The sequence below is a fragment of the Prosopis cineraria genome, unplaced genomic scaffold (genome assembly GCF_029017545.1).
Source record: "Prosopis cineraria cultivar Desert tree isolate PC_DT_omini unplaced genomic scaffold, ASM2901754v1 PC13, whole genome shotgun sequence".
NCBI classification, from domain to species: Eukaryota; Viridiplantae; Streptophyta; class Magnoliopsida; order Fabales; family Fabaceae; genus Prosopis; species Prosopis cineraria.
The window spans coordinates 2,982,182-2,996,741 of record NW_026555344.1 but is presented as its reverse complement, the minus strand read 5'-3'; the positions used below and the strand labels follow the sequence as shown (position 1 = coordinate 2,996,741).

General features: G+C 31.8%; 1 protein-coding gene and 1 long non-coding RNA gene across 2 annotated transcripts; both read right to left on the bottom strand.

Moving 5' to 3' along the window:
* Positions 1-285, bottom strand: LOC129290917 (auxin-responsive protein SAUR32-like). Its single transcript, XM_054927982.1, has one exon. The coding sequence runs from the start codon at positions 283-285 to the stop codon at positions 1-3; it is 285 nt and encodes a 94-aa protein (XP_054783957.1).
* Positions 286-3,065: 2,780 nt separating this feature from the next.
* On the bottom strand, positions 3,066-4,176 carry LOC129290444 (uncharacterized). The gene is made up of 2 exons (XR_008588383.1): positions 3,782-4,176; positions 3,066-3,668 (listed from the first exon to the last, which is right to left on the bottom strand). It is a non-coding gene; the product is annotated as an uncharacterized LOC129290444 (long non-coding RNA).
* Between the last annotated feature and the right edge of the window lie 10,384 nt (positions 4,177-14,560).

Genomic DNA, 14,560 nt, shown 5'->3' with positions numbered 1-14,560 from the left:
TTAAAATCGAAGCCTGAAGCATGCAGCAGGAAGGTGGTGGTTGTGGAGAGAAGTATCCCGGAGGATCAAGGCTTGGACGTACCTAAAGTGGTTGAGGGGACAAGGGATGATAATGGCTCCTTCCTGAGAGAAGCCATACTCTTTCTCGGCCTCCTTCAAGAGCTGACCAAATAGAGGATGGTTCAGCTGCATCACTGGCACCACTATCCTCTCTTTCACTTCTCCTTCTCCTCCCACTTTTATTGTCACATGCCCTTTCGGAACTTCCTCCCCCTTTTTCACCATCGATCGCCTCATTAATCTCAAGCTCAAACAACAACAAGATGACCCTCTTGGTTAGTTGTGCTTCAGAGTTTCATATATGTGTGATAGGAATGGAGGGATGGTGAGGAATGGATAGGCATGAAGCGTGATAATGAGAGACGAGGAATTTAGGAATAAATGGGGACGAGGAACATGGAGGAGATTATAGTGCTGAGGCTTTACTCGTGATTCATGACCAAGTCCTTAAATCCATCGAGTCAGCTCTTCCATCATAAGCTGCGTGACTTCCACTCACTCCTCCATTTTGTCACTTCTATGAAGGACTAATATTTGGCATGCATGAGGTCGGCAAAACATCAAGCAATTTAGTGTTTTGGGCTGCGTAATAATTAGTTCCCACCAAGGTGCAAGACTATCATCTTTCCTTTTGGGCCTGGTCTCCTTCCACTTTTAACAAACATTAAAGATGTATTTGACCTTTATGATCAAGAACAGGATGAGGGCCCAAGTTTCCAAGGGATGACACAAAAAGAGAAGGTCAAATCCAACATTGCCTAGCTCCCAGACCAGATCCAACTCATGTACTCAAACTCAGCATGCGATCTGGTGGTGTGTATTATTTAAATTGTATTAGAATGGTCTGGATTTCAATCTTTAAAAAAAAAAAAAAGAACGTATTTTCTGGCACTACTTTTTTAAAATGTTGTATCTCACTTCATTTAAAAAGCATTCAAATGTTACTCGAAAAGCAGAAAAGATTCTGATTGGTCCTGGATCCCACCCGAATATGTCAAAAGGATATAATTCAATTGTAACTCTCTCTACTATTCTTAAACAGAACAAATCTTCAGAGAGTGTCTTTCGCTTTTCTTTAAAAGAAAATTAAAAATAAGTGCACGGCACCCAATACTACAAGATTTTAATCTTGATTGTAGATTTGCATCCGCTTCGTTTTAACTATACATCTTCGTTTTACAGAGGAATATTAAGAACGTCATGCAGATTCAATATTCCGACCTAATAAGCTATATATGGCTATGGACATATAAGATGTGGGGAATGAGGAGTACACCTAATATTAACTATTCAAGCAAAGACTACAACACAATAAGGTCGCGCATCAACTTCCTATCCAAACAGTGCGAAAGACTTTGAAAAAAGTTGATGGGGTCATCACTTTGATATGTGATCTGCATGATTCTCACAGTTTCAATTATTCGAGGAAAAAGGCTGTGCCCGGAAAAGCTGCATCTCTATGCATGGGAGAAGAGAATTTAACACTTCATGGCCCGTTCTCTTTTCTTTTTCTCATACGAATCATTCATTCATGATGTATGCATGCATGCATGGGGACAACACAAAGCTACCCCCTCCCTCCTGCAGTACGTTCAACTTTGTGTTCTGCAAAGGTCAAAAAGTTCCATTTCCCCAAAACCCACTTCCTTTTTCAGACACCTTTCTCTCACATTCTCTTCTCTTTACAACACAAATTACTGCACTACATCCCCACCACTTTCATATCATGTGTGTGTGTGTTCGAAATAACATGGTGAAATTGATTAACGGTAATGTATATTTATATATATATACTTGTTGATTAAGATCTACTTACTTAAAGCGCTTGGTGTATCTGTAATGTTTTGCTAATATTTTTTGCAGTTAAGTACCAGAGTGTACTTAAAAGCTGTTGTTTTGTGGCTCATAGTGAGGTCATATGAGCATCATATTTTCAGAGTTGGAAAGTTGTAGAGAAATAGTGTTTTTAATTGATCGTTGATAAAACAAAGTAAGACGATGGGTGATATATAATTGCCTCACTGAAGTAAACATATTGCGTGCAAGAATGAGTGTGAGAAAGGAAAGTAGCTAGTAGATATAGCTAGTGCTGAATAAGACTGTGTTAGTGTCATATTGGGTTCCCTACATGTGTCTATATAGCTGTAGGTGCTGACTCTTTGTCTATCATTCTGATTCAAACCTATTATATTATATTATATTATATTATATAATATTTGAGCATAAATTGTCTCTTCCAAGCCCCTGTGTTGCAGCTCACAAAAGAAAAAGCAAGTGAAAAAGGTTATGTGAAAGGAAACACCAGAAAAAACCCTTTTTACCTTAATCATTGATTCCAATACAAATGCAAGGCAGAAAATGCTTGCTGGGCAGTGCCAATACTGTGTGCTTGCATAATGAAGCTCACTCATTTATCAGCAGTATGTTTTAATAAAGCATATATTTAAAACATAAATAGTTGTTTCTTCAATTCAAAATTGATTTTTGAAGATGTAAGTCATTTCCATTTTGGAGCGCATGTTTTTAAATTAAAGCTCAAAATATGAATTTGAAACTTGACCCGTGAGAAGACGCCATCTTGTACATGGAACAGTTAAAAAATGACTTTCCTTTCAAGGGCCGTGTAATGTAGAGTTTCAATATTATGTCTAATGAGGAGATATCAAAGCTAGCCAAGGCAAAGTGGCAATGTCTTCAAATAAACATTTATATGCGCATAAATAAAATCCATGATAGCTATTGGTAATTACTAAACAATCTGGTACAGATTGAGGAGAAAATTAAGCAAAAGAATAAGAATTAACAAAAAAAGTTAACAGAAGTTTTTGAGACACCACATTGAACAAAGAAGGTTGATTATTGGACTTGATTAATTATAAAGGTTAAAGATTTTGCAAAAATAACAGGACTGTGCATAGCTGTAATATGCTTAGATCTCCACATTGTTTTTTTTTTTTTTTGTGATTTAGAAAAGGTTGGGGAATCCGATGGAAGATGGCAGAGAATACAAAGCAACCTACTCTATGAGTCTATAGCCATCGCTAATCATGGGGAGAATACACGCACATGGTTCATTATTGAACTCAATTTAATTATAATCATGTTAGGCTTCAGTTATGTCGCCAAGAGTTGACATCCGGAAAATGACTGATAGAAGTTGTGTCTACATTTGCTTGTTCATCCATGGCTAGCAAGACTTGTTGAGACTAGGGCCACAAATTACACATAGCCCATGAAACCCTAAAAATCAAAGATAGTCTCTCTCTGAGTGTGTGTGAGAGAGAGAGAGGTGGGGGAGGGGGAGTTGTTGAGCTGGGCATGCCGGATCTGGAAAAAAAAAATGCCAGAAACAGAACGATCGGATACTGGAATTCGTGATGATTAGAAGAAGAAGAAGAGCTCATCGATAGGGTAATGATGATCGAAGAAACCTGACAACAACAACAAAAATACCATCATCATGATTCATAACTTGATCCGAGAGAAAAGAAGAAAGTGATGAAATCCGAAAAAGGAGGCAATGATGAGAGCCTTTTGTTGAAGCAGAGAAATTGGTCAAAATGGTCATGATTACACCAATCTGCGCATTACCCACATCTTCAATTGCTCTAAAAACAAAAACCCGCGATTCAGGTCTCCCGATAACGCCGTAAAAAACAAAACTTTAATAGAACACAGAGAGAGAGAGAGAGAGAGAGTAGAGGAATATAATAGATCAAACCTTAAAAATTAAGAAGACCCTTTCAAGTAATGAAGTGGGAGAAGCACATATAATTGGGGGGAATGAAGCCTGGTCCGACGACGACGACAAATAAAAAGTAAATCGATCGTGGAGATGAAGGGCACGTCCTCCTCGAGCCAGACAACATTCCCCTCAAAACACAAGGCTTCCATCTGGGGTTCTTCTTCATCATCTTCAACCCTAGCTGGGGGAGAGACATAGTAAAAGCTAGTCACTTTTGTGGGTATGGAGAGAGTGAGAGGGATGAAGGGGAATAGAGAGGGAGAGGGAGAGGGTGGGTTATAAGAAGAAGAGTGAAATGAAAACGTCGAAAAGGACAAAAAAGGGAGCAGGAGAGGACCCTACCAGCTGGTTTTCACACTTCCAGAAATGACCACGACTCCATGCATCTCTCTCTCTCTCTCTCTCTGTACGTATGGGGCTGTGTGTATGTGAATCAGTGAATGTGTAGCTATCAAAATCAATGATATCCACCGTTGGATTTGGCAGATTAATTATAAGGTTATGATGATGTTGTGTCCTTGTAACTCCATTGACTCTACCAATCTACTCGTATCAAGTAAACCCCTTTCAAAGTGCTGCTCCGGGTTTGGTCAAAAAAAAAAAAAAAAAAAACAAAACAAAACAAACAAAACAAAAGAAAGAAAGAAAGAAAGTGCTGCTCCGGAAAAATTGATGGTCCCCGGCTTCAAATGTATATAAAACTAATCGTTAAACGCCAGCCTCCCATCACATCCAACGTTATTCATTTCGCTTCTTCATTGGATATTTTTACCAATCTCACCTATATTAAAATTAAAAAAAATAAAAAAATATGCACAATTTTAAATATATTTTTATATAATAAATTTAAAAAGTGACATATTTTTTATGAAGGATAATTTTTAAAATATTTTTACATATTATCTAAAAAATCATATCATGATATAAATGAGATCAACTAAATATTTTAAAATGTACCTTATGAATGAGACTGGAGGGAGTATCTCATGTCTATATACTCTCTTTTCTTTTAATTCTAAAACAAAGTTAACTAATTTTACTGTTATTAAGGAATGTATTAGTCATTGATACAGAAATATGTGACTTTGTCTAATCTTGTCTTTTATTAAAATTAATTATTATAATAAAGTACTACTATATGGAAATTAAAAGTATGTCAACAATTTGTTATAGTTAAAGAGTGGCAAGGCTAGGAAGAAAAAATAATTATGCCATCTTATTCCTAAATATAGGACAAAGTAAACTTTTACCCTCTAATTAAAACTAGAGGGGGCATGTGTGTTTGCGTGTGTGATGTTAAGGGAGCTCATTGCATCATTTTTATAATTTTCTAATTACGAGAAGCTATACTTATGAGACTATATATGTTCATAATATGGATAATGAGATTATCATCTCAGATACAGAATCATAATTGATTGTAATAGTATAATTTGAATAGCGGGCTTCTTGGCCCTGATGTTTTATCTTTTTTTTTCTAGCTTTTTTGTGCAGATCAGATAAATAATTTGCACTCGAACAAAATATGGTCTTCAGTTTTTTTGGACTGAAATGGTCTTAGATTTAAGAATGATTTTCGGTAGCTTCAAGTACCTCATGTGCCTTAAATCTCATCAACAAAGTGACTTATATTTAGGATAAATACATTAATTACTCCTAACATTCTACAAAATGACTTATTAATCAAAACATAGAAACTCTCAAAACCGATAACTTCATTCTAATCTAACCATATCTTCAACTGACAATCTGCCATGAAAAAAAAAAAAGTAAGGCATGCAATAAAAGCCATTCCATGAAGATGAAGAGATCGCATCCTTTCCAAACAATACAATACCAAACTTGATTAGGCTTCAAAAAATCAGGATTACGTCAACATGGTGGCTATAAATAAAAAATAAATAGCTGTCTGAAGGTACATAATTGGAATCACACTATCTTGCTTATAAGAATTTTAACCAGTTCATTGCACCAATAAATTAGTAAATCAATTGAAGGAGTAACAAAGAGAGTAGTTGAACGTATAGGCCATGGGGTTTGCTTGTAGTTTGAAGGAAAACTGCACTTTAATTCATAGCATATGGTTTATTATAAAATCAATATTTCATAATAAATATTAATGTTGATTGTGCGACGTAAACTTAATTTGCGAGGAAGTTCAGGGGAAGAGTGGGTGGGCGGAGTTGTTTGGAAGTGGAGTTAGGACAGGCATTGAATGTGGTGTCACGTTGAGAAGAGGAAATTAATTTCGAAGGCGAGGAAGCTCAACAGAAAGCACAAAAAACATTAGCTAGATGCTGCGCAGGAGAAGTTAAATCTCATACAATTAAAAAGAATAACTATATTTTAGAAAAAAGTTTGATAAATCTGCATATGATTTTGATTTTAAAACAAGCAAAGAAAAGGTTGAAGGGTGTTGGCAATTAACATCATCATCACTACCTGTCACAGTTACTTTTAGATAAATTAAACTGTCGGATTATGTTCGAGCCTTTTCAAGTTTTAAAAATATAAAATACTCTGTCCGTCTCAAATTATAAAATATTTTTAAAAAAATTATTTATTTTAAAATATAAGATACTTTAAATGGATTAAGGTTTTATTAAATGTATCAATTCTAAATTTATTATTTCTCTATTTATAATTAACTCATGTCTCTTTTTTTTAATATAATAAATGATAGATATTTTTAAAAATTTATATTTTTATTTTAAGAAGATAAAATTATTAAATATTTTTAATAAAATTTATTGATATTTAATATTTTATTTAAAAATATTTTATAATTTGAGGTGATAGAAGGACCAACTCATAAATTGAACGGACGAGGAGATGAGGAGATGCTTAGCATGCGATGATGTAAATGCGAGGCAGACGACAGAGAGTAGACTCCTCAGTCACTCACACAGGGCCTAACTTTGTTTAAACCAAACGGCGTCGTTTGGACGAAAAGAGGACGCAGAATAGTCGCCGAGGAACTGGGACGCGCGTTTTTAAAAAAAAGGAAAGCTCGGATGGGAAGGGAGAGTGAAAAGCAGTTGAAATAAAAAAGAGGAGGAGGGTGGACCCCATCGTCCCATGTGTCGGTAAACCTGCCTCGGTGATGTCGCCTGGCCTTCAAGCTACACGCCACACGATGCTCTCTTTTCTCTCTCGTTATTTATGAGTACCAATCCCAAACAAACAAACAAACAAGAAACAACAACACCTTTTTTATTTTATTTTAATTAAATACGATTCCCTCATGGGCCTCCTCATCCCTCAGCCCTCAACCACTCCTCTGACTCCCTTTTTCCCCCCCTTTTCTTTTTTATATTCCATGCACATGAAATTAATAATCCTATACCATTATTCGCAGGTCTATTAACTCTTGCGTGTCATGCATATATAGATACAGATTCCGCTTCCCTCCTTTCATTATTTATGTACATAATCACCAATATCAATACCAAATCACGTCACATTATTAAATCATTCTTCACCATTAGCCTAATTAAAAGCGTGCGTCTGATTATGTGTGTATTTCTTTAGTAAAAACTATATGCGATTTTGACCGATTCAAATCAAGCCGCATCGAAAACTCTACAACCATATGCAAATAATTTTTTGCTGTGAGTCCGGGAAGACGCCATGTTTGAAATTGAAAGGCGCCGGGGGGGGGGAGGTGAGGGGTTTGAAGAAAAGTCAATGCGATCAGACGGGAAGCTTTGTCTAAACCTAGTACGACTGCCACCACTGTTGAATATGTGGAGGATTAATTAAAAGAGAAATCATTTTCCGACATGAATATGAGTTCATAATAGCACAGTAATTATGAGCTGGCCGCATTGATGAGGGTGCAAGAATCCCAGCGAATTAAGTCATGGCAGCATCTTCTTGAATTGTCCCGGGAAAAAGATTTGTGAAAACACTTAAGAATTAAATTACACAATTTTTTTTTTAAAAAAAAAACTCAGTACCATATATTCCAAATGTGAGAACCAACTGTCCATCCCTTGTGAGCATGGTTTATTTTTTTAAATAGAGACGACGTAGATCGAATAGAATAAGGCGGCGTAGGAATGAGAGGGCGGCACGCGAGGCGGTGTTTAGTGAATGGCGTGTAGCTGAAGGGTGTTGGGGGGTTGAGAGTGACAAAGGGGAGAGGACGATTGCAGGTGCAGAGTTCAAAGGCCCTTTTTCACAAATCAGTAATCACTCCCTCTTCGATTTCTGTGCTTCCCAAAACGCACCGCCCCTCTTTCTCAAATCTACCCTGTTCACAGTTCATTCCTGTTGCTCTTCTATATTAATCATCTTTTAAAATATAATTTAATTCACTTTATAAATCATAATGAATAAAATTATTTTTAAATTAAAATTCTTAAACTATTCTTAAAAAATAAGAGAAAAAAATAAAAAAATATCATATTATTTATTTACTTTTTATTTGACAATTATATTTAAAATTTTAATTACTTTTATTCCTTTTACTTTTATTATATTGGCAATTTGGCATTGATAAAATTAGTAGAAATGACTTATAAATAAAATTAAAAGGAGTACTTATTTTCTTCAAAACTTCACATACATTGTGAAATATATAGTCACCCCACAAAATATCTTATAAATTACTCTCTTCATTTTTATTTGTAAAAGAAAAAAATTATATCACATAATTTAAAAAAATCAGTTAATTATATTAATTTTCTCTAAAAATAAAAGAATTAGACTACAATGTATTTTATTAATTATGTTAATTAAATTTTTATTAATTATTTTTTTATGATTATAAATGAAAAAATTATAAAAAGTAATTTAGGATGTTTAATTATAACAAATGTAATTTTATTGATATAAAAAAATAAATTAAAAGTAACAATTTTTCTCATAAATAGAACCTACAAAAAGAAATGGGGGGAGTAACTGCTGCGAAAGCAAGATTTGGTGAGTCCCAATGAAAAAAAAAAAAGAAAGAAAAGAAATCTCGCCTGGGTATGCGTTCATTCTCATCCACGTGCCTCCGTGGGCACCTCACGTGCCTCAAGATGATGGGGGAGTGGTTGAAAAATGAAAAGCAACCCAGAAAAGAGGTGAGACATACTTTTGACCTTTCTTTTCCATATCATCTTTGCGCTAAGTCAACATTTTTTTCGTTTAACATCAAATCACCACCAATTTCTGTCACTTTGTAAATTTGAATCCCTTTGGATTGCAAAATTTACAGCCTCTTTAAATTAAGAATAACATTAAAAAATAGCGTAGCTTAAAATATATGGGTTTCAAGATTTGACCCCCATTTCATGCCATTCCATTTCATTGGTTGAATGGGACCGGAGGGAGCCGAGTCTTGTTGGACCGGATCCGTGATCATGGATGTAACTGATTCATTGGTGTTAATGGGCCGATCCATTTGAATGGTCTAAGTCCATATAACAATGTTGATTACCATTTCACGCGTGGGCCTACTAAGACAAAGCCCAGATGACAACAAGTTAAGTGTCAAGAGTGGAAGACTCGTGATAAATAAATTATAGATCGTGTGCGTGCGCGTGTTTGTGATAAGACGAAAATTAAGATGGGATGGATTAGAATTGATAATCCTGACGAGCCGAACTTATTTAAATTAAATTTAAAATATTTTATTTTTTAAAAAAAATCTATATAATTAAGATTGACCTTAATTTTTTTCAAGCCTCTTGTTAAGTTCTTTTTTCATTGGATTTTCTTAATAAGATTTTAACAAAACACAATATCTAAATATTCAAGGGTGAGTGTTATGAATATCAAGATATTATGTGAATATTCATTATTTAAGATTCACCAATATCTTTTTGTTATCATTATCTTGTTTGTTTTATTTATTTTAATTGATGTATCTATGCCTGTAAATGAAAAGTACTTAAAGTTAGTAATTTAGGTCAAGCTGCCTCATTAAAAACTTTACTAGGAAAACTCATTGAGACAAAACATTGGTTAAGAAGAAAAGAGTACAACATAACTTTTACTCTCCCTGATAATAATATCATTCCTTATTCTTGAGTCATTGTATCCTAACTTATGTGTCAATCTTTTGAATAATATTTCTTGTCAATGCCTTTACAAGTTGATATTCTTTTTCAACCGGATTGTACATGAAAAATTGCTTTCATGTAATATTTTGAAATATCTTCTCTATACATCTCTTTTGGATATAAAAACATTTTTCACTTGTCATATATTTTGTGGGAGTAACACTTGTCATATATTTTGTGGGAGTAATAATAAAAATCACTAATAAACAATCATAATGTACATATATTTTTATAAATAAATAATCTCTCGAAAGTCAATGTAGTTCAAACTAGACATATATAACATATGCATAATCAATTAATTTTAATCATAAATAAGTTTAGTAAATCAACCATACATAATAGTTTCCCAAGCATATCATACCAAGTACGATACCTTGTTATCATAAATTATGATATAAAATCATCCATATATGGCATTTCAAGACCATCTCGATTCCCATCTAATTACCTAATATTTCAATATCTTTCTTTAACAATTAAGTGTTCATATAAACTATTCTAGGATATTCAATAATACTCAATCAATCAATTTCTCATGCAAATCAATATGTATATAATCATGAGAACAAATATAATGACAAAGAAAAATTTCTCAATAATCTTCATAAACTTTTGTCATCTTGAATCCTTTTGGGATTTTCAAATAAATATCAATGTACAAGAAGCCATATAAACAAGCTGCCATTTAGTAGACACTTATCAAATTTGTATATTGTCAAACTAATAACATGTCAAAAATCATTTCATCCATGACATAATATATTAATACATATTTTGAATTTTTGTACAATATTCTTATATTAAAACTAAAGCTTTGCACATGACATTTCATATTTCTTTTTGGCATAAATACTCATGTATAATATCGTACTTGTATTGCATCCATTTTTTAATCTGATTAGCTTTCTATTCACATTCTATCAAAATCCTTATTTGATAGTAATATTTCATTTTCATTGAAAGTATTGTTGACAACTTTATTCTTTTTAGTTCCGTCATTTCTCACAATGACATAATTTTTAAATATTTTTTTATTATTAGGTACTTGATCCTCTTCTGAAGACTTAAATTCATTATGTCTCGGTCTCTTTTAGAATGGCAGCCTCCTTAATATGATCATCTTGATTCTATGCTCATTTTTTCTCTTTTTATAAGTCTTTTTTCCCTCTTTGGAACCAATTTGCACTTTACACTTTAGGTGTGATTCAATTATTTTTCTTTATACCTTGGAGCATTATTAGTTAGAACAAAAATTTAATAATTTTCTTTACATCAATATTTACTTTTGGCATTTATTTTCCAATGTTTCATGAATGCAAACACCTTATGAACTTCTGGTTTGTATGTATATGATATGTAGGAGGATTTATAAAATATATATAGAATGCATTCATTCAATTTTCATTTCCAGCTTCATCATCTCCCCCTTATTTTGGGATTACAAACCATGCAATATAAGTGTTCTAACCCCATCTGTTTCCTTTAAGAACATCTTGTGATTTATTTAAAAAAACAAGAAGAAGAAAAATCTTAACCAACATTTGTTCTCAATCTTATTTTGTATTAGCAAGCTAAATGCTTGCAATGTATATTGAATCTATGAGTTGTGCCACACAGCACAACTTAATTAAATTCCACTAAGCCATAAAAATTTTTGCATTATTCCCAACTTTCTTTAAAAGTCCATTCTCCCTTCTTTATCGCAAAATCTCGATCTTTAGTTCTTGACAGAAAGCCAAATTATAGTGAGAGGTATTTACAATATTTTATTGGTTTGATGCATTTAAGTATTGCAATTACAATCTTCTTATCATAAATTTTGATCTAATCATCTTATTGGAGGCATAAATAATTATTGTTAGGCCATTCTAATGAATAGACCTTTCTTCATCTCATAATCATTGAGAGCCTAAGACGTGAAACTACAAGCATTTTCAAGTTATTCATTTTGATCATCATATTAGAAATTGTGCACATAATAGTTTTTTCTCTTTTACAAACTCCTGGCTGTGAACTGATATACATATATAACCATCTTATAGATGCATCTATTAAATAAATATTTGCATGGTTCACATGATATATAAATGGGTCCATTTCAACTCAATATATTCCACAAATATATGGGATTCAATACCAATTATTGCTAGTAATAATATCATAATTTTCCTTAAGTAGGACATAAGAATTTTTGAAACATATAATGTATTAGTTGTTTAGAAAGAATCTTCTAGTTCTTCTATAGATGTCATGTGAATTGTTAATAATTCTTACATTAATATTGTTCCAGGATGATCTAACCGATCATGCCAAATAATGTCAATATACTTTTAGTATACTAAATTAGAGTAACAATAAACTTTTAGTTTATTAAAACATGTTTGTCAATCATTATAGACTTTTGGTTACAATCTTAACATGACATCTAATATAACAAAAATCCTTAAAACTTGATAACTTATTTGAAACTCATGTTAATAACATATCATAAATAAATTTTGCTTCATAGGTATGAGAAATCATTGAAAGATACTATCGATTTTGTATTACCTAATATAACATATAAACAATAACACTAGTTATTTAAAAAAAAGGATTATTAATCCCTTTCTCTACATATTATGCAAAAGCATTTTTTTTGGCATTAAGTTCTCCATGAAGCAAATGTGAGTAGTTCAAAGTTTATATTTTTCTACAAATACCTTATAACTATTGCTATTTCTTTCTAGCCTTTACAATCAATCAACTCTATAGTATTGATATTTTTAATAATTAAGATGATCTCAAATATTTTATTTCTTATATATTGATCCGAATTTATCTAGTTAGATCTAAATTTCACAATACTTGGCCATAAAAATTATCATATATTATCATTCTAATTAGAAGTCAACAAGTTAACTATAAAGACTTTAAAGAAAAGAAATTAGTGTATTTGTTTCTAGAGAGTCTTATTGAGAGAAGATTATTTCCATCAAAATTTCTTTCAAAATTGATCTCTGAGGACTCTTAAAATGACTTATAGGAATTTTTTTGATAGGAATTAACTCAACAAAATAATATATAAGAATTATCCACATATAGTCACTTTCATATTTTTCATGATTTTAATTGATATACATCTTGTATGACTTTTGTACCTCTAATGAGTCTTTTTATTTGAATCCTAAATATGATATCTCAATTACAACTATTAACACATGTATAGATAGCTTCATAGATAACTTTATCATTAATCAAAATGCATCATATGTATAATATGTATATGTAAGAGTTATCAAATAGATCTTCGTATACCATAAGAAAAATAATTTTAATGTCAGACATGTTTTCAAATTTGAAATATACATATGCATAGAAAGAGAAAAATAACTTACTCATTCTTATGAGTATTTACAAATCAACACTTGCTTAAACCTGCAAACACAATGATATTTGAATATTTGATTGTAACACTTTGTGAATGAATTTCTTTAAACCAACATAATCATTCTTTGACATTTTCCTCATCAACTCATGATCCTTTATAATAACTAAAATTGGCATTCCTTGAGTTCAATAAACAATAGACAATGTGTCTATATGGCTATAGGCTATATTTTTTAGGATTATAAGAAAATAATCTCTTAAACACGATAATTTCTCTTGAATTATTAGCTCTTTGGATTGTGGTAGTTAAAACAATGAAATTAATAATCAAAATGTCCTTCAAAATTTCATAAAGTTTATATAAATCATTAGACCTATAAGATGATCCTTTCACATGATAGTCATAGTAAAAATAGAGATGAATTCTGGTTATATAATAATAAAATCAACTAGGACTTTTAAACATTTAATGATAAGTCAAATGTGGCTTCTGACCATGTATTTGTAAAATCAAATATGGCTTCTAGCCATATAATCACAAAATTAAATATTACTTCTAGCCAAATAATTATAAAATGAAATATGGCTTTTGGCCATATAATAACAAAATCCTACATGGCTTCTGGCCATATAATTTATTATGATCATAAATTAATCATTTATAAAATAATAAAAATTTAAATTGACGTGACTTCAAGCTATCTAATTATAGAATTAAAATAATATGTCTATTATCTTATTGAAGCAAACCAAATAAAAGAAAATAAATGCACACACCTATGGGCTATGGCACATATATAAACAATGGACTATATATATATATATATATATATTATAAACAAGAATCCTTTTATTACACACACACACACAGCCTTGCACTAGCCAAAAAAAAAGAGGAAAACAATAGCCTTGTTTCATCACACACGCGATGCTGGTAATCTCAAATAGAAAATTGAGATTTGATTATAACAAATAAACAAGTTGAGATTTTGGTAGTTATGATTTTTAATTATAAAATAATAAATTATTTTAAATGTAGGCAATTTTAGGACCTACTTTATATTATATGTGGATATCTTTAAGATCCACAAAAATTTAGATAAATAAATTATTTTAATTGTAGATAACTTATAATCTATTTTCTATTATATGTAGATAATCTTCACAATGCACTTATTTGAAGGTTAAATGTCATTTTTACTCTCCAACTATACACAAAAAATCACCAAGGACTTTAAACTCAACTTGGGGTCATTTGTGCCTCTCAACCATGAAAATTTTTTTTCCCGTGCCCCTAATGTTAGCATATACTCCCTCTATTTAAAAATAA